The 24,655-nt window shown below is 32.1% G+C and overlaps 1 protein-coding gene across 2 annotated transcripts in view; it reads left to right on the forward strand.

Annotated features, from left to right (window-relative positions):
• LOC128858506 (uncharacterized) overlaps positions 1 to 24,655 on the forward strand; it is a 200,779-nt gene that overhangs the window by 138,151 nt on the left and 37,973 nt on the right. For both annotated transcript variants that reach the window (XM_054094858.1, XM_054094859.1), the window contains exon 4: positions 3,868 to 4,978. In XM_054094858.1, coding sequence (XP_053950833.1) covers positions 3,868 to 4,871 — 1,004 coding nt within the window. In that variant the 3' untranslated portion in view covers positions 4,872 to 4,978. The remainder of the gene's footprint in view (positions 1 to 3,867; positions 4,979 to 24,655) is intronic.

The raw sequence follows: 24,655 nt of genomic DNA on the forward strand, positions 1-24,655 counted from the left end.
AAAAAATAGAACAGCTAAAAAGAAACTGTCTAGCTTTGACTTGATCAAATTGGAAGTGGTAAAATAACTACCAAGCAGAAGTACAATAAAATAAATAGAAATATATAACTGCCCAAAATCTAATCTGTAGCCACCGTAGCCGAATTTGTTGCTGCGGTAGTGCCCCGTTCGAAACCACGAGCATGAAACACCTCTTGATAGAATATAGTCGAGTAATTCAAGGAGCTCTTTACTCATCAAAATAACTCGACTAAACGCTGTTCTCTAGGTAAGCCTAAGATGGAGCTGCGTTGAGCTAAGTGTAGGTGCCTTTTGTGGCAGTACCAGGCCGAAATGTCTATTCCTTCTTTTCGCTATGGCATCGCATTCGAGAAGAAGATGTGCTGGAGTTTTTGGGAATTGATCGCAAAGACGACAGGAGTCGATTAACCATATCCCGAGTCTATGGAAATGATTGCACTGAGTGTATTTTTACCATGAATCGGCTCCTCATAAAAACTATTGTAGCAAACTGTTTTTTTTATTTTGAAGTACAATTCTTCCGGTTAATGATGGAGCACAACTTCATTCATCTGGCTGCCTCGGCTACCATACCCAAGGTCTTTACGCAAAATTCGTCTCAATGATGTCTCCGAAATGTCCAATTGTTGAGAACGACGGTGAACTGATGTTCCTGGTGATTCACGAACACTCTCGGCCACAGCAGCAATATTTTCGGGCGTACGCACGGTTTTTGGTCGGCCACGCGTTGGTTTGTCAATAAGCAACCCAGTTTCTCTTACTTTTTTCGCAAAGTAACGCATATACGCTTCATTCGGTGCTTTTCTTCTTCCCATTGCCGTACGTAATTTTCGTACACATTCTGCAACATTACCATGATTTTCAAAATAATGCCGCAATATTTCCCAGCGTTCTTTAACCCATTTGATCCCATTGTACTCGCTTGAGTACAGAAAAAACATCTTTTTCGAAACGACGTCAAAATCCAACGCTTACAAATTTTTAAATGTACTCGCCACTTTATGATACAGAGCAATGTCGAAAAGGAATACACATGTTCCTCCTTCTTTTTTTTGAGTCCCGTTTTCCGTTATTCACTTGTCTTTGCGTGCATGTTTGCTATTTTTCTTCTTTTCATGGTTTAGTTTGCAATAAGCTCTCTGTTTGACAAAATCTAAGTTATCACGGAAAAAGTTCAGTGTTGTAATATTCATAATACATATAATTTGTATACTTTATACCAAAAAAACGAAAAAAATTGTGGAAAAGTGCATTTCGGTAGGTTTAAATTCTAGTGTACTCGCATGGGTACAGTGGGAACATTCATATACATATATTTTGTGTGCATATTTCATGTAGATTTGGTAATGGATGTAAAAAAATTTTACGGAAAGAGGTTTCACAACCTTTCTGCAGCCACCGACTATATTGAATCAATACCCACTGTGACACAGATGGGGAGGACATTGAAGAGGATAATTGCGTGATGATATTCCAAGGGATGTTCCGGGCGAAGTTGACTTATTTTTGAGCAGTGTCAGTGACAGTGATGATGATATTCCACTTGCAAGCTTACAAAAAAGGCAAAAGTTGCCAAATATCTAAATCCAAAATGGAGAAAGAGAATAACAAGGGCGCAAATTCCAGAAACGCATTTCTACGAACAATCCCAACTTGAAGCGTGTTCTTTATTGGTAACTAAGAACCCAGTTGAAGTTTTTGAAACAATTTTTGACGATGAGGTGGTAAAATTAATAATCGATCAAACGAAAATATATGCCTTGCAGCATAACGAGCATGATTTTTGTTTCAATGAGGAGGATCTTAAAATTTTTTATCGGAATTTTACTCTATAGCGGCTATCACTCAATGCCAAGAGAACGCATGTATTGGCAAATGGATGAAGATGCCAGAACACCTTTTATAGCCAACAATATGTCGCGAAATCGCTTTCAAGAAATTAAACAGTTTTTGCATCTTACTGATAACTCTAATTTAGATTTTAGCGATAAAATGGCAAAGATAAGACCACTCTCTCAAATTTTATGTAAAAAAATTTGTCAGTTTGGTTATATGCACCAAAAGCTGTCTGTTGACGAATCTATGGTTAGGTATTTTGGAAGCCATTCCGCAAAACAATTCATACGAGGTAAGCCAGTTCGTTTTGGTTTCAAAAATTGGATGATCACGAGTAGCAGTGGTTATTTGTATGAGTTCGACACATATTGCGGTGCGAAAACGGTTGAACGTTAGAAAGAAAGTCTCCCATTAGGTTCAAGGGCCGTCCTCGATTTTGGCAAACATTCCACATCCGACCGATCACATCGTATTTTTCGACAACTTCTTTACGTCATATGACCTTCTTAGAATTTTGAAAGAACAAGGATTTAAGGCTACTGGGACTGTTCGTGAACGGCGGACCAAAAAATGTCCTCTGAAAACGAACAAAGAACTACAAAAGAAGCAACGAGGAGAGTTTGATTTTATGTAAGTTTATCATAATGATTTATTTGAATAGTGGTTTTGTATCAAATTTTGTAGGTGTTCTGACTCAGTAATACTTTTTGTGACAGTGGGAACAAACTTTGATAGAATTGAACCTTTACATACCGTCAAACGATGGTCAAGACAAGAGAGGCGTAAGGTGAATGCCCATCAGCCGAAGTTGATAGCGGAATACAACTCAGGAATGGGAGGAGTTGACCTCCACGACCAAGCTTTGAATACTTACAATATAAAGTTTAGAGGAAAGAAATGGTGATAATGATAAGCTCGTGCGTATCAATAAACGTTTTATAAACGCATTTAAAAAAAAATTGTTTTATATAAGGTTGGGATTTAATGGGTTAAGCGTATACACAACCATTTTCGTTCAGCGGAAGAATAAAACTAATTTTCTGTCAAATCAGATGACAGCTAAGTGTTACCATTCTTCAAATAATACCTAGTTCAAATCCGTAACGATAGATGGCGGGCCCTGTATTTAATATCCGTTCTGAGAGAAATTAGGGAAAACATTCACAACTTTTCACTTCACGTAATATTTATGAACAAGAAGGTGAGTAGGCCACTTGAGCGCCCAGATAAAATGTACTACGATTTGAGATTCCTGAGCTGGATTAGCTCAAACTCTGGACACTTGGGTTCAATTCTTATATATTAAAGCAAAGTACTCAAATTTAAAGCTTCTGAATACAAATACAATATTTACATGTAGAAGAATTATATCTAAGTAAATTTGTACAGTATTTGAATCACACCAGCAACACTAATTAAACACAAGCAAATGCCTTAAGGTGCAAAGAGGAGATGGGCAGATTGATGACATCTGCAAACAGTATTTTATGCGAATGTGTGCACGCACGAAAGTGCTGCCGATTAAATTCCTGATTAAATTTGTTAGAACGTCGACGCTGTACAATGTTGTGTTAATACTGTTCGCAGTAGTACTGTTGTAGTAAATATTTACACAAATACTTTAACACTAACGAGATAATATTTAACGAGATGCCACAATAAATGTCCGCATGCAAATGTAGGCAAATAAAATATTGCGTTCCAAAGTGTGGGAGGATATGTTTACAATGAATGGGAACTGAGTTTTTTTAAATCTGATAGAGGTTGAGGAAACGCTTGTGGTAAGGTGAGAGGGATATGAAGATAAGTGTCAACGGTACATTATGAGGCTAATATTATGGTTGGTTTAATTTATTTTACTGTGCGTTGCTTGAGTTTCCTACTGGAGTCGTTGCGCACAATTTTATTCAAACAAACCTACCCACTCAGCTATTACTGCTGAATGGCTGTGATACACCAGCTTTGCCTCTGAAAGTGTGTTGATGTTCCTCTGTATTATTTTTTCTCCAGATACGCTCCACATCAAATACCCGCATGGACCGTCCGCAGTTGAAATAAATCGTCTCCTCAGTGCAACATCAACAACAACATTGGACATGTCGCCTATCGGCAAAGGTGGCCTCGGTAGTGTAGGTGGTAGCAAGTGGCGTACAGACTTACAGAGTAGTGAGGGTCAATTGGGCGGCGGTGGAGGACGTACCGGCGAATATCAGCCAGACCTTCTCCCCGCGTACAGCACCCACAAAGCAGTCAACAATAGTAACAGTAACATTAATGGTCATGCCAACAATGCGGCCAGCAATCAGCAAGGACAGCTTTATAGTCCGATAAAACCAATGAGGGCAGTAAATCTACACGATGACCAGCAAATGTCACAACAACAACACCAAAAAACATTGCATGAACAACCCAATGTGGCCAAAAGTAAATATAATATCAATGCGCAAGAGTATTTGCAGTCCAGGTATGGTGCCGCAAGCAAACCCAGCGAAAAGACTTTGCGTCGAGGTGAGGCGATTGTTGTGGCAACGACGACCAGCATCGGTCTCACCAGCACTGGTTCAATGCCAACGACAACTGTGGGCGCAAGTGTCGCGACGCCACAGGCGGAAAGTGGCTTTTCGACGCTACAACGACATAGTAAATCAGTCGCCCTATCGCCGCGTACACCCACCGACTCACACTCTGTAACAGGACATAGCAACAGTAACAATTATGGGTATGAGTACCGTCAACCTCCTCCGCCACCTTACAATTCTGCACATCGTACAGCCAGTGGTTTGCAGCTGTTACAACGCCGCACCAGCATAAACAACGAGCAGAACAATGAGCAGATGAATGCGACAAAAGATCTTGGCTATCGGGAGGCATTGGGCGGCAGCAACTATACTAGTGGTGGTAGTGGCGTGGGTGACGGTGCACGTCAGACCATTGTGACAGCATCCTCATCACTGCAATTCCTCACCACAACTGGCTATGGTAGCAATGTGGCGCCACAGCGACAACTACTTTGATCATCGACGCAACCGGGTGTGCTGAGGTAGAACATTGGGCGGCTGCTTTAAGCGGCGCTCTGAGGTGTGGTGGCCACCACAGGCGGTCAATAATTTGGAAAGAAAAGGTGAGTGAATAGCAAAAGCAAATTTATAAAAGAAGGTTGTTTTATCTAGTCAAACTAATCTATGTTGGGAATATAACAAATGATAAAATATTTACATACCTTCAATTTGTAGCAAACTGTGTAGTTAGGTACCCTATCTATAAACAATTTGGAATGATATTATTATGAAATGTTTTTGGTTAAAAGTTAACGCTATGTTGTGCAGTTTTCCATATTACTCCACCTGCTGTTAGTTGTAGTACCAATCATGTCTTGTGCGCGTTTAGTCGCCAATTCAAGTTTTAGATTCTTTCTTCATAAACTTGTCAGTTTTTCATTTTCTGGATCATTACCAATACGTCCTAACTTTAATAGATTGTAAGCATCTGCGGTATTTGTAACAGACTTCCAGATAATCGTTACTGGCTTTAGAGTCTCGCTTGCCACTTTATTGACAACAAAGAAAACTACTTTTGAAGGTGTGAGGTACAATGCACTTGCGACCATAATTGTTTTGCTCGTTCAGTCCACTGAAGTACGAGTATAGCCGTAAAATAATGTGGCATAATCATCGAACTATACTTTCATTGCAAGATGCTCAGTTAACAGAGTAGATATAAATCGCAAATCCTCTAGACTCGAAACTGATTGGTACTTATTTCCTTAGAGGCAGGAACAGTAAAAGTTTCTTAGGCTCAAAGGGAACTTTAGCTCAGAAACCAAAGGATCAACACCATTATCGGTTTCAGTAGACTTGCATGAGTATAACTCCTATCCCTAAATAAATATTCAATGCAGCTGTTTCGCTTAGTCAAATAAAAAAGGCGGTTATGTCAAAGCCATATCTAGTAAATAAAATATAGGTGGCGCAAAAGTAACCTTGCGATGTTTTTTGGCTGCAATTAAAAAAAAAAAATGAAAAACTTTGATTCTTCTTGTGGATTATTTTTATTTGGTCTTTTAATTTTTTTTACATCAAGTCGAGAATATGATGTCAGGTAAATGGCCGCCGCCACAGTTGATTGCCATTTGAGCCCTTTTTATGGCATTTTCTATCACTTTGGCCGAAACTTCTGGCGATAGGTCCTTACATTCTTAAAGGATATTGTCTTTAAGAGCTGCAAGAGTCTGAGGCTTGTAGACATAAACCCGCGACTTCAAAAAGCCCCACAAAAAGAAATCTGGAGCGGTCAAATCAGGCGATCTTACTGGCCAGTGCAAATCGCCAAAACGGGAGATTAGGCGCCCCGGAAATGCATCCTTCAGCATATCGGTTGTGGCACGTGCAGTGTGTGCCGTTGAACCGTCCTGTTGGAACCACATGTTTTCTAATCCCAAGTCATCAAGTTGCGGCAAAAAGAACTCGTTGATCATTGCTCTGTAGCGCTCACCATTCACAGTAACCGTTTGGCCCGCGACGTCTTCGAAGAAAAAAGGTCCGATGACTCCTCCAGCGAAAACAGCACACCATACAGTGACTTTGAGCGGGTGTAATGGCTCTTCGTGGGTTACACGCGGATTTTCAGTGCCCCAGAAGCGTAAATTTTGCTTATTTACGTGCCCGCTAAGATGGAAATGGGCCTCACCACTCTTGATTATATTTGATGAAAAATCATCTTCCTCTTGGTGGTGATTAAGGATGGCTTGAGCGTATGTTAGACGCGATTGGCGGTGATGCACCGTCTGGACTTTGTACGGAAACATCTTCAAATTTTGTACCAAAATTCGCTATAAAGACCGTCGACTGATACCCATTTGCGTGGCATGTCGTCTGGTCGATGTCGACGGCGCTTCCATGACATCCTCGGCTACAGCAGCAATATTCTCTGCAGAACGGCTACTCCGGGCTCTGCCATGCCTGGCAGCATCTCGTGTTGTGCCAGTCTCTTCGAGGCGAGCGGCTAAACGTCGCAGTGTTTCACCAGTAGGCGTTGGACGGCGAGGAAATCTGGGACGAAATTCACGTTGTGCCAAAGTCACCAACCGATTATTGGTCAAATAAATAGTCAGCAATATTCCGCGTTCTGGAGCAGTGTAGCGTAACTTTGTTTATTAACGTGCATTTCGCATGTGTTTACTACACAAATGACGAAAGAGAACTGACATTAGGGGCCAATCGCAAAATTTATAGCATTAGCATAGCTATAGGATTACTTTAGTGCCACCTGTTAGCTAAGACATATAACTTTGATGCGTTCAAACATAAAGAGTTTTCATTACACCACACAGAAATAGCAGACAAATCACTGTTTATTTTGAAACATAAATCTTCAACGAGAGCAATACGACTGGACAAGTACAATTGTATATCATCAGCATACGCATGGACATTCACATAGTGACAAAGAAGTGGACCAAGGATAGACCCTTGCGGAAGACCAGTGCGTACGTATCCAGACTGAGATGTTAATTTTTTAGTCTTAACCTTCTGCGATCTGTCACCAAGGCCATGAGCTTCACCGCACTGTCTTTGAAGCCGAAATAGTGTTTAAGCTTCAAGCATAACAATTTGTGATCCACTGCGTCAAATTAGAAAAATCAAGTAAACAAAGTAGGGTCAAGTCACCATTGTCAAAACTAATTCTAATATCTTCTAGTATTTTAACCATTGGTGTCGATCAACTGTGGCTTTGTTTGAAGCCAGATTGTAGTGGAGATAGTAGGCGATTATCCTGCACAAATGATGAAATTTGAGTTAGTTCTCTTCGCTTCGTTATACATAGTTCTACACTCCCTTCTAAGGTCTGCTATGTCAGTGGACCACCAAGGAGGTTTCGGTTTGCCTCTTCTTGTTCTCTGAGGACATGCTGCTTTCGCGGCTTGTTGAAATGCCGAGGTTATCTCGTCAACCGCTGTGTCGAGCTGTAGCTCGGAGTCAATTTGGTATGTCGCGCCAGGGAGTTTGCTGGCCAGTGTGGTTTCGAACACGCCCCAGTTTGTGCGTCTGCGGTTTATGACCGGCTTGCACTTCTTAGTTGGTAATGAAATATTGTACATTAGGTACCTATGATCTGAAAAGGAGTTGTCTTTAGACAAGGTAGGGGTATTGCCTATATTGCTAATATAGAGATTGTTGCACATAATGAATTCAAAAATGTACTCACTGCATGCATTTGTGTCTGAACTACCCCAAACATGATGATGTGCGTTTGCATCTGCTCCCAGTATGAATGGGGTACCGCATCTTGATGCTTGCTCAGTTGCACTTCTTATGAGCGGTGATGGAGGTGGTTGCTCCGCGTCATGTGCCATGTATGAGGAGGCAAGCCATATCGTCCTTCCGCAGGACTCCACCGATATGATGACATTATCCGCATCGCTAAATTGTATTAGTAAATAAACATTAATACATTTCTTTGCTAGTATACACGACCTGGGTTTACCTTTGTCAGTGACATAGATCAATTTGTATTCTTTATTGCTCAAACCGCAAACCTGATCTTTTATGACCCATGGTTCTTGGATGAGCACTATATCCTCTTCTCTTTCTGCGAGACGGAGGATGAGTGCGGCCGAGGCCGCCTTACTGTGTGAAGATTGATTTGTATAACCTTCACCATCGCTTGTATGCGTTATTGAAGGGCAGCCAACCACGGTTTGGTTGGCGTTCTCTTCATCGGATGTAGGGGGGAGAGACTCCTCATCCTCCATAGCGGAGAGGTCAGAGTACTCTCCCATATCCTCTAAGGTGACCCTTTCAAAGAGTTCACCAACCATGCCGGAGTTGGATGCCGCCTCATCGTTGTCTGTGACTTCGTTCGCCTCTGCAGATGTGGTCGTATTTCCTGTGGAGGTGTTCTTATTAGCTACATCCTGTCTGTAGACATGGAGAGTTAGTGATTGGAAGCCATAGTTTATCTTCCAGTTTCTTTTGGTGAGTGGGTCTAGTGATTCCTCGTTTAGGATTATCACTGCTAGTCTTCTTTTGCCGTCCACTTCGCCAATCTTTGCTACCTTCCAGTCGCTGGTAGGTAGCTCAGGGTTGCCTAGTTTAATGTGTTCCAGTACTTCCTCTGTGTCAGTATGGAAGTCTGGTATCCAGGCTCTCGATCTTGGCCGGTTGGGAATGTCTTCTCGAGGAACGACATCAAGACGAGCCCCCGGCCAAGGTACCCCTATGCGATTAATCGCCAGGGTGTAGAGGTCTACGGATCGCTGATCAGCGCACCTTATTAGTTTGACGCGGGATTGAAACCATCCCGCATCCGAGCAGCTGGGTGGAGGTCCTGGATTCTCTTTCAGGATGTCCCTGTACACCTTCCAAAGACTCCTGTTTATCAGGTCCCAGTTTTCTTGAGAGATCGCACCATCATGGGAACTGCGATCAATCACCGCCCGTATGTAGCTTTCTTTCGCTATATCCGCGAAGGACTTCTTTGCCGTAACATTTATCGTCTGAGTGGCGAGCATCTTAGTTCTTTTGGCTACAGCCGATGCCCCTTCACTCGATCGCTTGCGTTTGCCTTGCGCAGAGTCTATTTTGGCCTTCTCCCGGTGTTCGGTGATGAAAGCTTCAGCCCACGCCTTGGAGTCTGACTGTTCCTCAGTCAGGTCCTCTAGTCTGATGTCCTTCAGTCTCTCCAGGATTCTGAAGGCGGATCGCCTGGTACGATAGTACCTTTCTGAGGCACTTATTTGCTTCCGGGGGTGGGTACTACCCGGGACAGTGATAGTGTCAAAAGGGCCGGCACCAGGAGCCATTGGCTGAGCCATGTGGTCCGGTGCTGCCGACGTTGCTGTGGGTGTTACTCCTCCCGGAGCTTCCGTGTCACCTGGAGTGACAGGGACAGCAAGATCCGCTTGTCTTTTGACAGGGCAGATTTTGCTTCCCGAGAGTTGTGTTGCGAGGGGGGGTCTACTGCTGGCACCAGCCTAAAGGTTTGACATTTACGAAATGGAACGCATACGCCTGAACAAAATTGGGAAATATTGAAAACCTATTTCCAAAGTGGTGAGTCTTCTTCTTCTTTTTTGATTTTCACATCGGTGGCTACGTCAATAAGCAAAATTGTCAGATTTGGGGTTCAGAAAATCCACACGTTACTGTAGAGAAGCAAATGCATCCACAACGAAACACTGTTTGGTGCGGTTTTTGGTCTGGCGGCATCATCGGGCCATTTTTTTTCGAAAATGAGCGAGAAGCCGCGGTTACAGTAAATGGCGAGCGTTACCGTGACATGCTCAACGAGTTGTTTCCAAAAATTGAAGAGGATGACATGGACGACATTTGGTTTCAACAGGACGATACAACTTGTCACACTGCCAAACTTACACTCGAGCTTTTGGCTACCGTTTTTAAAAATCGAATAATCAGCCGAAATTTCGATATCAATTGGCCGCCTCGGAGCTGTGATTTAAGCCCGTTGGACTGATTTTTGTGGGGAGCCGTTAAGAACAAATGCTATGCGAACTATCCAGAGACGATTGATGCTTTAAAACACGAAATCGTAGTTGCCATTCATGAAATTGGAGCCCAAACAATCGAAAATGTGCTTAAAAATTGGGTTAATTGGGTTGGGCCATTCGCCTACTGTAAAGCCAGTCGTGGCAGTCATTTCAACGATATTATTTTTTATTCATAAATGACTATGTTCAATCTTCAAAACAAAAAAAAAAGTTTGGAAAAATATTGATTAGTTTTTTTTTTATAGCCGATTCAAAAAGCAAATTTTACATGGCCCATCCTATATATTATGTCAAAGTCAAAAACCACCAAATGCAAATAGTTCATTTATCTAAAATTAACATTATTCACCATTGTTTTTAAGTTATTTTAATACGCATTAAAATTTTGTTTAAATGTTGCTTAGAATTTTTTTTTCTAAGTTTATTTTGTAAATTATTTCGAAATATACGGAAACAATCCTAAATCCCACGTCAAACTTTTGTGGTACCAATTTGATAAAAAAAAATTTTGAATTTTTTGGCGTTGGATGAAGAAAACATAGCATGTCCAAACAGGTGTCATTGTCGCTGCCATGGGTGTTGTGACACGCAGAATAGTTGTAAAACATTTTAAATAGGGTAAGACTTAAGAACAGACCACTCTCTCAGCCCTAATCCCTTATGTAGCTACTATTGTACTATCGGGTGTTTTTTAAGAGCTTGAGAACTTAAAATGATAACACAAAGCAGAAATATTGTTGGGATGATGTTTTTTTTGTTTTAATCTAGTAGATAATTAATGTCATTGATATTATAAGTCCATCGAAGCTACGTATGGCGGCAATAGCGGCGCTGTATGGCAAGTTGCGCCGTCTTTTTGAACAAAATGCCCTCAATGTTTAGCTGACTAATTTTGGGAACTAAAAATTCAGTTAGCATGACTCGATGGCGTACGTCTTTCAACGGAACGATGATACAACCAATGCTCTATGAACTACCAAATCTTACTGGGTATATGTCCGTAAAACTGAAGGAGTTATGTTGCAAAACCTTGTAATTGATCTCCTTATACAGATGTATTTTAAGAAAAGTTCAGATCGGAATGTAATACGAAGAGTTCATAGCGCCTCAGTTCAATTCGAAGAAATCTTTGCCTGGACTTTTTAGCGCAATGTTAGACCAACGTCTGCTTGTAACATAGTCTAACAAAAAGAGAAGTGTGATGAATATAATTAATTAATCTTATTTGTTATGTTGCTTGTTTCTTTGTTATATCTATTCGACTTTGGTAATAACGTGGATTTTTATACACTCCTTTATATAGCAATTCTGCGAAGCAAGTTATATTGCACTCTTATATTTTCATTGAAATGATATTTATTGATGGTATTAGTAGTATGTATATTCCGGACTACAAGACAATATCAAAAATGTTAAAATTTTAACATTTTTATCATTTTAACTCAAAAATTTAACATTTTTACCATTTAACTCATTTTTTTAACTTACAGTTACTCAAAATTTTAACATTTTTTAACATTTAACTCATTTTTTTAGCTTATATTATCTCAAAAAATAAACGTTTAAATTTTGATGTGGGTCGATGAGTCCAACCCTAAATTATAGTTACTCGTAGTTAATATTTTTAAGATATTAAAGATATCTATTTTTGATGTACTAGTAATCAATATTTAGGTTGGTACAGTTAAAATTTTGTGTTGAGTCGATGTCTATTAAGTGAAAAAATGTTAAAATATTGATTACAAAATATTTAAAGTAATCTATTCAAAAAAAAAAAAAACAAAAAAGGATACATTTATTTTTTAAAGTACCTTTCAAAAAAAACGACGAACTCCTCAAAACAAGAGTCTTTGAGTCAGATTTGAACTTGCAACAAAATTATTGTTATAATTCCAACTGCTTAACCAACTCATCTAAACATCATATTCTGAAGTAATGTAATTACAGCTGAGTAGTATGCAAAGCAAGCAATGCTGATCTTATCAACATTGCTCACAATCTATAAATAGAATAAGCATAAGCACAAACCAAAAAAAAATGAAATACTGTTGAATACGAGTCACAAACTGCAAGATAAGCATAATATTTGATAAGCTTTTATACATCAACACATGTTTCGACTCTGTCGAAACCGTTTGACTTTGTCAAACATGGTTACAAGTGCAGTATGTATTTAGCGTTAGAAGAGGGTGGACGCAAAAAAAAAAAAAACAAAACAAAAAGATTTTATAACTATGGCTGGTAAGTTTTTTTTTTTGTAATTTTTTAAGTTTTTATTAATTTATTTATTTGTTTCAGAAGAAAGTATGGATTTCGATGAAAGCAAGGATGGATTTGATGAAGAAGGGGAAAAATTTTTTAAAGATCTTGAAACCTTCACCAGTTTTTGTATAGAAAAACGTATTTCTTCTTTTAATCAACTAAAAGAAAAATATATATTTGAAGGCAATGGCCTAAAATTAAAAAATGAAAAATATAAAAATTTTTTGGATAATATGTTTATGGATAAAAAAGATAAAAAAAATTATAAGAAAGATAAAAGAGAATTTGATTTCATCGATTTAAAAGAATTATTGGAATCAAAACGTGTAAACCAATCTAAACCAGTTGGTTTAGATTTTAAAATTGATAATGAATTTATACAAAATTTACAAAAAGATAGTATTGATGATAATATTACAAAATTATATAAAATTAATAAATTATTATTACAAAATAAGAAAAATACTTTTTATATAAATTGTACAATAGGATTAATTTTAGAAGAATATGCAAGAAAATTGCAATTAGAAAAAGGTTATAAAAAAATTGGTGTAAAATGTAAATATACAACTATGAAAGATATATATAAAAAATTTAAGATAAGCGAAAGCTATGCTTGTAAATTACGTTATATAGGCTTTTTGGTAACACAATACCAAAAATTGCAAAATTTAGATATAACCATTGATGGATTATATAAATATAGAAAAATATTAGATATAGTTTTTGATGAAAAAAATGAAAAATATAAAGATTTCCAAAATAACTGGATATAATAAAAAATAAAAATCTTATTCAAACAAAAATTCAAACATTTTTTTATATTGTAAAGAAAAATTCAAACATTTTTTTATATCTACCATCATTTGTTTCTTGTTCTTTATCTATTACTAAAAATCCAAACTGTTCTTTCCAACATTGAATACACATATTTTTTAAAATATCATAATCAATATCATTACAATGATCATTAAATATGTGTTTCAGATTAGTCTTATCTTGTTTAAATAAAATTATATAGTTTGCATTATCTCTTATCAATTGTTTAGGTATTTTTGAATATGTTTGACATAAATAAAAACAAGAAATGTTATTGTGTCTACCATAAGCAAAATAATTGGCAATATTATCTTGTTGTTCTGTAGAGATATCGTCAAATATTATTACAGAATATGGTTTAATATTTTCAGGTGTTGGTAGAGATTGAATTGATAAACATTTTATATCTTTAGATTCCAAATCATTTTTAACACACAATTTATTGAATTGAATTATCATATCTTCTAAAAATTTATATTTTTCTTGATAGCAAGTTTTTGAACAAATTATTATATCAGAATAATAAATCTTTGATAATATATTTAATAATACATTTGTTTTTCCGCAATTACTTGGTCCACAAATAATTGCTCTAATAATATTCGGAAATATTTCATTTAATCTTTTTATTGGTTTATGAGTATCAAAATTTTGAATAGTTAATTTAATTTTATTATTTAATTTAGTAACTTTTAAATGACCATCCATAATTTAGAATTTTAGACAAATTTTTTTAATCTATTAATATAATTAATTACATATTTATTTCAATTAATTTTTAGTTAATTTAAATTTTATAAAAATTAAAAAAAAACAAGTCAAACATGCATTACTTGATTTGTTAGTGGATTATATGAATAACTATCATCACTAATAATTAAACAGTGAATGACTGTATTTGATGGAAAATCTTCTGTCCATTTAAATTCAATTTTAATATCAATAGCAGCCTCTTTAATTACCTCATTCTGTTTAGATGTATCAATGCATATTATTGGATATTCTTTTAAAAATGTATCATAATTAACTATTGGTAAATTATTTATACTAGAACCATAATATGAATTTTTAAAATCTAGAAACATATTATATAATGTATCAAATTTATTTTGATTAATAGATAGTTGCATATCATAGTTTGGATATCTATTTGTATTTAATTTAACTACAACATTTTCTAAATTACAATGGTCAAATTTACTATTGTCTTTATAATTATTCTGATTTCTTAATGTTTGAAATGCAATAAGAAAATATCTAGGTTTAGCACTAGATGATGTTATATTCCAGGTATAAGTCTTTACAGCTGGAATTGCAGTAGTACAATAGTATCTCCAATTTCGAAAATACAGTTGAAAGTTTGTATTATTTGAAATTTTTTTATTAATTTCATGATCAACTTCAACTGAAAATTTAACATGAGGCATTCTCCATATAATTTGATTAATATCAATAGAAAAAGTATGATCACTTAAACTACTATCAATAATTAAACAATTTGTATCATCATTTGATCTTATTAATTCTAATTTTTGATTAATTCTAAAAATGAAATTTTTGTAATCATCAAAAAACCCAATTAATATACACAATGGAATGCTAACAGAAAAATAACCTTTCTTATTACAAACACTACCTTTATTTACAATTTGCCAACCAGCATTATTTAATGATAAATCATTAGAAAATGATGCTAAGCCCTTAATTGTTGTTGTTATTCCAGGATTTTCAATTTTATCAATTTCAACTGAATTAATAAAATATGTAATTTTACTAAACAGATTTATTATACCATTATTCACAAAATTTATTTTATCAGGATTAAGTTTATCTAATATTTTACCATCTTTATCTTTAGCAATAATTTGACCTCTAATATTAAGTAAACTTTTTGATGGTAACGTTTTAATGTCTTGATTATTAATATTTATTTCTATTGGTCTTCCATATTCATTTAATAGTGTAGAATTAGATGGCAAATGTTCATAAAAGTCATAAGATTCGATACCTTTTTCTTCTTTCATTTATTTAACTAAAAAATATTATTAAAAATTTACTAATATGTTTTGACTAGGTCGAAACCAATGTTTAAAATAATTGTAGTCTTGCATTTAATTGTCTTATCAAATTATAAAAAAACATTATTAATAGAATAATAATTAGTACCATTGAAATGTATTCATTTTGCATTATTTTATCTATTCCATTTGAAATAATAAAATCTATTTTTGATAATTGATTATTTTTATCAAAATTGTTTTTACAATTATTCATTTAATGCAATAGAAAAAATCCTAAATATTTTTAATATTTTTTTTTTTGTTAATCTTTTTACATTCATTTTCAATTACCTTTTTTTGTATATCTAAATATATTGCATAAAATATAAGAATTGCAATTACAATAAAAATTACAATAGAAATTAATTTTAATAAAGACGGATCCATTATGACACATCTACATCCTCCATTATATTTATTATTAGCATCAATTATGTATAACTGTGATATACAATCATTTTGATATGGAATAATATTAACACAAGTATTCATTTATTAACAATATTTTTTTTTTTATTTCATTTTACTTACACTTTTCAATAAATCATTGAGTTTTTGTGTTGTAATTTTTTTATTTACTAGTCCAATCTTCATTGTTTTAGATTCTTCAATAGCTTTTTGTCTTTTAATAAAATTGTTCTTATATTTTTCAGCTAATGCAGCGTTTTTATTTTCAATGCTATTTATAAGGTTATTATGTTCTGATTCAAGAATATCATAATTTACTTGTAACTCATACATATCATCATTTAATTTGCCAATAATTTCTTCATAACTCATTAAACTAAATTCTAATATAGCTTTCTCATTTAATAATTCATTTACTAATATTTTATTTGATTCTGAATGTAATTCAATATTATAATCTTTAATATTTTTAACACTTTTCATAATACAAACAGCATATTCATGCCATACATGATCATTATTTTTAAGTGCATCATTTAAACATTGAACAAAACCACTTCTATTATTAAACTGAGATTTATGTTGCCTAATAAATTCTTGTGTTTGTTTAACCTCTTTTTCTATTTCTTCTTTATTTAATAGTTTTATACTAGATCCTCTTAATTTCAAGATAGGCACATCAGTATTTGTTTTAAATTCTTCAATTGTATGTATATTCGACATTTATTATAATAAAAATTTTTAATATTTTTTTATATTGAAACACTAAGAAAAATATAATTATTTTAAAAAATTTTTTTATAAATAAATTAAAATTAATAAAATGTATAAGAATATAACTAATTTATACAATCGTCCAAGCCCTTCTACTAGAACTGTTTCACCACTTGTATCACTACAAGGGAAAACAAAAAGTTTTAGAAATTCAAAAAATATTCATATTCCAAAAAATGCTAAAGAACTTAAACAAATTAGAGAAAGAAATTTAGCTATTAATTATTTAGAACAAGCTAGTACTTTAAAATTAACTAAAGTAAAATTTTGCGAACAAAATCATATTTCACGCGATTCTCTTAATAATGGACTTAAATTACTTGGTATTGAAATTATTGGCAAAAACACTAAAAATGAAGACAATTCTCGACAATTCTCGACAAAAGAAGACAATTCTCGACAATTCTCGACAAATGAATACAATTCTCGACAGACTAAATCAAATAGTTTAACAGAGGAACTTTTAAAGAATGTAACTAAAATAAATAAGAAAAATAAAAACGAATTGTCTAATATTAATAAAAAAGTTGATGATGATATTTCAAGTTTACCTTCAGTTCATGATTAATAATTATCCAAATAAATAAATAAATACATCACATTTTCTATTATAATAAATGGTGCGATATTATGGTAGTGGTATTATAAATAATCTTATAAATAATCTTCCATTTGAATTACATTCTCCAGGATATAATTATTTAGGACCTGGTACTAATCTTGAATTAAAACTTGAAAAAGATATACATCCAATTAATAAATTAGATGAAGCAGCTAAAGAACATGATATTGCATATTCTAAAAGTAACGATATAAAGAAAAGACATGAAGCTGATAAAATTTTAGAAGATAAAGCATGGTCAAGAGTTTCAGCAAAAGATGCTAGTTTATCAGAAAAAGTAAATGCATATTTAACTACTAATGCTATGAAATTTAAAAGAAAAATGGGTATGGGTTTAACAACTCACAATTCATTAACTGAAGAATTGATAAATGTTGACTCTGTTAACGGTTCACAAAGTGAACATAATACAAATGAAAATGAAATTAATTTTATTCCAAAATGTGGACGATATATTAAATATCCAATATCTCTAAATGAGGATCAACAAAAACAAGTTTATGATGCTATGAAAAATAAAACAGATATTACTATAAAATTAGAACCAATTCAATTACAAAGAACTAAAGAAAGTGTAATGAATGAAACATATTTACCATTAACTAGAAAACAAATTAATTCAATAAAAAAACATTTAGATAATAATAAAACTACTTTTAAAATTTTTATATTAAAATTATCTATGTCTCAGTTACAAAGTTTTAATAATGAAAAAATTGGCGGATTTTTACCAGCACTATTACCACTTATTCCAGCAATAGGAGCTGCAGTTACTGCAGGAACAACATTATATAGAGCATATAATGATAAAAAAACTAACGATAAATTATTAGAAGAAAAAATACGTCATAATAAAGCATTAGAAGAAAAAAATATAAAATCTGGTAATGGTATGTTACTTAAAAAATCTGGTAATGGTATGTTACTTAAAAAAAATTTGATTTTGAATTAATTCCAATTAAACCATTAAGTAATTATGATTTAAAAAAATATGCTAGAAAATTTAATATAGCAAATTTTAGGGGTGTATTCATGAAAGATAGATTACCAGAAAAGATAAAAGATAAAGAATGTGGAATAATAAATTTAGATAATAATGATGGTAATGGTACACACTGGGTAGCATATAAAAAATATAATAATCATATTTTTTACTATGATTCCTTTGCTATAAATAAATTACCAATATTAATAGAAAAATATTTCAAAACTAATGAAAATACTGTAATTTTTAATAATAATATTGATCAAGAAATAAATGAAATAATTTGTGGTCATCTATGTTTAAAATTTTTACTTAATTAAATAATGCCGACTATATCATTAGATGGAAATACTTCAATAATTTCATGTAATTTTGATGAACCAATAATTTTAGATAATAAACATATTTCAACAGAGTCAAATGAAGTTAAACATGATTTTGAAATGTGTTTGCTTAATTTTTCTACTTATAATTCTATACCGAACATATCTGAAAAATTAAAAAATAATATTTTACATTATGTTGACTCTGTCATTGGTTCACAAAGTGAACATATTTTCGAAGGAAATGATTCACAAGATAATTTACAAACAATTAACAGTGTTAACAAAATAATTACATTCCCAACTGGTTCATATGAAATAAATGATATAAACAATTTTATAAAAGAGAAAATAAAGGGTATTACTATTAAACCAAATATGACAACATTAAAAGTTGAAATTAAAAGTGATTATATTATTGATTTTACACAAAAAAATTCCATAGCTTCATTACTAGGATTTAGTGAACAAATTATTCAACCTAATACATTAGTATCATCTGATTTACCAGTAAATATTATGAATGTTAATTCTATTAGAATAAAATGTAATATTGTAGGAGGTAGTTATGAAAATAATAAACAAACAAATATTATTCATGAATTTTTTATCAATGATAAACCTGGTGAAAAAATAAATGAAATACCTACAAATTTAATATACTATCCAGTAAATACAAATACTATTAGAAATATAACTATTTATATAGTTGATCAGGATAATAATTTCATTGATTTTAGAAAAGAAAAAATTAGTATAAGATTAAATATTAGAAATGTAAATTGATATTTTCGAAGAAAATAGTTAACAAAGTTAACATAAATTTAAAAAAAATATTTGTTAATAAATTGGAAATAATGAGTGAAATTATGTTTTCAAAAGAAACCATTCACGAAGGAAACATACCAAAACAAAGATTATATCATAAAATAATAAATGGTGAAAAAATATGTTTATCTATTATAGATGGTAAAAAAATATGTTTTTCATGCTTAGAAGAAACAACTATTTCTAATTTGAATAAGGGGTATTGTAAAAAATGTTACAATCAAAAATTCGCATATCGTAACTCATTACCAAGTAGAACTACAAACGTAGAGTGTGAATGTGGTGTAAATTATACTCTTCCACATAAACAACGTCATTTAAAATCTCAATTTCATATTAAATATATTAATAATAAAGAAAATAATGAAAAAAATTCTGATAAAAATTAATTTCTAATTAAGTTAAATAAATTTAATTAGTATTTACATCACAATTTAAAGTATTAAAATGTTTGAGGTGCGAAGTTAAATTATTAAAAAAAATTTTTCTATATAAATAAGGAAAAATTAAGTAAAAATATCAACCAAATAAAAATGAATCCATTTAATATTAAAGAATTGAAATCTAAAAATTTAAAAAATTTAAAAAAATATATTAGAGCAAATAAACATATTTTTCAATTGCCAAAATATTGGTATAATAAAAATAAAAATAGTTTATTAAACATAATAAATGTTTTAATAGAAAAGCATAATAATGATGTTATTCAAAATATATTTCAAAATTTTGATGATTATGATTTTGATATTATTGATATTCAAGAAAAACAATTAAATGGTTCATGTTTTAACAATATGGTTGCTGATTTAGAGTTTACAAATAATGAAGAATTTAATATTAAAAGACATTTAGAATTAATAAAAAGAAATTGTTTCAAATATTTTTTCAAAGGTTTTAAAAAATATAGTAATTTTAAAGTGTCTTTAGCAACAGCGGTAAATATTGTGATTATTGATAAAAAAACTAATAAAATTAAAGAAAGTTATGAATATTGGTATAGATCAGAAATACATTATGTTAATAGATTAAACTATACAAAAGAATTTTATTTAATGATAGAGGAAATAAATAATAAATTCTCAGAAAAATGTACAAAAGGATCTACAGCTAGCTTTGTTAGAATAGTAAAAACACATATTAGTAGAGATAAGTCTCAAATTCTTGCTGGATCATATATTCCATTTACTAATAGAAATTGTGTTAATATTAAAAATACTGATAATAAATGTATTTTATATTGTATCTTATATTCTATTTATCAAGATGTGTTAAAAATTCATCCAGAAAGACCAACAAAATATAAAAAATATCTTGAAGATTTAGAAAATGATGATACATTTAAAAATCTAAATTTAGAATTTCCATTTATAATTAATGAAGAAAATGTTAAAAAATTAGAAGATTATTTTAATATTACCATGAATTTTTATCATTATGATTCAGAAAAAAATGATGATGAATATTACCAAATTCAATTAATGTATAAAAGTAACTCTTTTCGTAATTTCGTTAATGGTTTGCCAAAAAAACATGTTAATATTATATATATAGAAGAAAATATTACAGAAGAAACATACAAATCTCACTTTGTACCACTTAAAAATTTATCTGGATTTTTAAGTGGTAAAATTCATCATCAGCATGAACATCTACATATTTGTAATAAATGTTTTAAACATTTTGAAAAATCTGATGAATTAGAAGAACATATAAAAACATGTTATTTATTAAAAGATGATAATAATATAATACAAAATATAAAGTTACCTAAAGAGGGTGAAAATATTTTAAAATATAAATCTAATGGTGCAGAATTATTTCATCCATATACTTTATATGCTGATTTTGAATGTACTTTGGAAAAAATTAATAAAAAAAAATCTGGCAAATGTAAAAATACAATATTACTTCATGAACACATTCCAAATAGTTATGGTATTTATAACACTTATAACAAACAATATATTTCAAAGAATACTTCTAATAGAAAAGTGCTATTGAAATCATTCTTAGATAATTTAATAAAATATGCTAAAGATTATTATGAAGTAAGAAAATTGAATAATATAATTCAGGATAAAGAATCGATATTAAAGTTTGATAATACTAACAATTGTGAAATTTGTGATATTCCATTTTCTGAAGAAAATAAAAAATGTTGGGATCATGACCATACAACTGGTAAATATAGAATGGCTTTATGTAATAAATGTAATCTAAAGTTAAAGATGCCAAAATTTTTACCAATTATTATTCATAATTTAAAAGGTTATGATTCAAAATTATTTCTAAAATAATAGGACTATGAATAAGTTCGTGCGTTTTTTTTTCGAAATTTGAAACTTTATTGACGTAAAATGGTTACAAATTTAATATTCAAAATATTGTCCATCGCTTACTACTACTTTTTCCCATCTTTCTGGCAATTCACGGATTCCCTTTGTGAAAAATTCGGTCGGTTTTGCCGCAATCCACGAATCGATCCATTTTTTGACTTCATCGTAATTACGGAAGTGCTGGTCAGCCAGGCCATGTTGCATCGATCGGAAGAGATAGTAATCGGATGGCGCAAGGTCTGGACTATACGGCGGGTGGGGTAGGACATCCCATTTGAGCGTTTCTAAGTATGTTTTGACCACTTGTGCAACATGTGGCCGAGCATTGTCATGTTGCAAAATAACTTTGTCGTGTCTATCGGCGTATTGCGGCCGTTTTTCTCGCAGTGCTCGGCTCAAACGCATCAATTGTCGTCGGTAGACATCCCCCGTAATCGTTTCATTCGGTTTCAGTAGCTCATAATACACAACACCCAGCTGGTCCCACCAGATACACAGCATAACCTTCAGGCCATGAATATTCTGCGCCGACGTCGATGTTGAAGCATGGCCAGGGTATCCATACGTTGCCCGACGTTTTGGATTGTCGTAATGGACCCACTTTTCATCGCCAGTCACAATTCGATGCAAAAAACCCTTTCTTTTGTGCCGTTGAAGCAGTTGTTCGCATGCCATAAAACGGCGTTCAACGTCTCTTGGCTTCAATTCATACGGCACCCAATGGCCTACCTTTCGGATCATTCCCATGGCTTTTAAACGTTTGGAAATGGTTGATTGATCAACTCCCAAAGTTTTTGCAACCTCTTCTTGCGTTTGAGCCGGATCTTGATCGAGCAATTCCTCCAATTCGGTATCCATGAACTTTGGCGGCGCACCCTCGCGTTCTTCGTCTTCCCAGCCAAAATCACCACTTTTAAAGCCAAACCACTTCTGGCACGTTCGCTCAGATAGAGCATGCTCACCATAAACTTCCACCAAGATACGATGACTTTCGGCTGCTTTTTTCTTCATATTAAAATAATGAAGAAGAATTCCCCGCAAAAACACATTATTTGGCACGAAATTCGACATTTTCAAGTGTGGTAAAAATATTGTTGTTTACGCTTCAAATAAAAAACTTATACTGACGTTTGTGCCTTACGACAGTAGCTCTCCAATGAATGTTTGGAAATGTGGATCGATGGAATAATAATCAAGTTACGCCATCTGTTGTAAAACCGCACGAACTTATAAATAGACCTATTATTTAGATGAATTTCATCCTGAAACTGAAACTAGTGTTCTAGCAACGAGTACTGAAAAATTTAAACAAATTAAAAAACCAGTTATTGTAGGTGAAACTAAATATTTAAAATGTAAAAATGAAAAATGTAAATATCAATATAATTTAAAGACAAGAAACACTTGTCGTAATTGTAATTCAACAGATTTAGAATTATATACAGTTGTCGAAAAAATAGAATTAAGATTTATAGATTCAATGGAATTTATAAATACTTCATTAGATAAAGCTGTTAAAAATTTATTAGATGTTAATGATATATATTGTGTAACATGTAAGAAAATAAGAAATATAGATTATGTATCTTATAAAGTTGGTAAAAATACTGAGAATAAAATATATGCTTGTAGTATTTGTTCAGTTTGTAATACTAAAAATATAAAACCTATTAATTTTGATCATTTAGAAAACTTTAATAATGTTTTTAAAGATTTATCATTGAAAGATAAATGTTATTTACTTAGAAAAGGTGTATATCCATATGAATTTATTGATGATTATAAAAAATTAAGTATAACAGAATTTCCAAATCTTGAAAATTTTAATTCATCATTAAATGGAAATATTAATATTAACGATTATAAATTTGCAAATAAATTTTGGAAACATTTTAATTGTAAAACATTTAGAGACTATCATAACTGGTATTTGAAATTAGATGTTATACTTTTAAGTGATGTATTTGATAATTTTAGAAAAGAATGTTTTAAAAATTATAATTTAGATCCTATACATTATATAAGTTCACCACATTTAAGTAATTCATCTGCTTTAAAATTAACCAAACAAAAATTAGAATTATTAACAGATCAAGATATGTATGAATTTTATGAAAATGGAACTAGAGGTGGAATATCACAAATTGCACATAACTATGCTAAAGCTAATAATTGTTATTATTACATTTCCGAAGGAAACGGTTCACAGAGTGAACATATTGACCATGTCAACGGTTACCGAAAGGAACATGCTGATATTGTAGAACAAGTTTATAAATTAAGTAAAGAGGAAGCTTCTCTTAAAGGTATATACGATTCTAAAAAATTAACAAGTTATATTTTATATTTAGATGCAAATAATTTATATGGATGGGCCATGTCACAAAAATTAAGTGTTGGTAATCATGAATGGTTAAATGAAGATGAAATTAAATATTTTTGTAATGTTGATAATATTTTAAATAAAGATTTTGATGATAATAATATTGGATATACATTAGAAGTTGATATAAGTATTCCTCCGGAATTACACAACTTTTATAATGATTATGCTCCAGCACCTCATCATTATGTTCCACTATTTGAAGATTTATCACCAAATCAAACAGACTTAATTAATAAAGGGATTGGTAGTAAACCAAATGATAAAATTAAAAAATTAATGTGTACGTTGTTACCAAAGAAAAATTATATAATTGATATAAGATTATTAAAAGAATATTTAAATAATGGTGTAATTTTAACTAAAATTCATAGAGGTATTAAATGTAGACAAGAAGCATGGTTAAAAAATTATATTGAAAAAAATACAACACTTAGAAAAGAAGCTAAAAACGATTTTGAAAAAGATTTTTTCAAACTTATGAATAATAGT

This window comes from Anastrepha ludens, chromosome 3 (genome assembly GCF_028408465.1).
Source record: "Anastrepha ludens isolate Willacy chromosome 3, idAnaLude1.1, whole genome shotgun sequence".
In the NCBI taxonomy this organism is placed as follows: domain Eukaryota; kingdom Metazoa; phylum Arthropoda; class Insecta; order Diptera; family Tephritidae; genus Anastrepha; species Anastrepha ludens.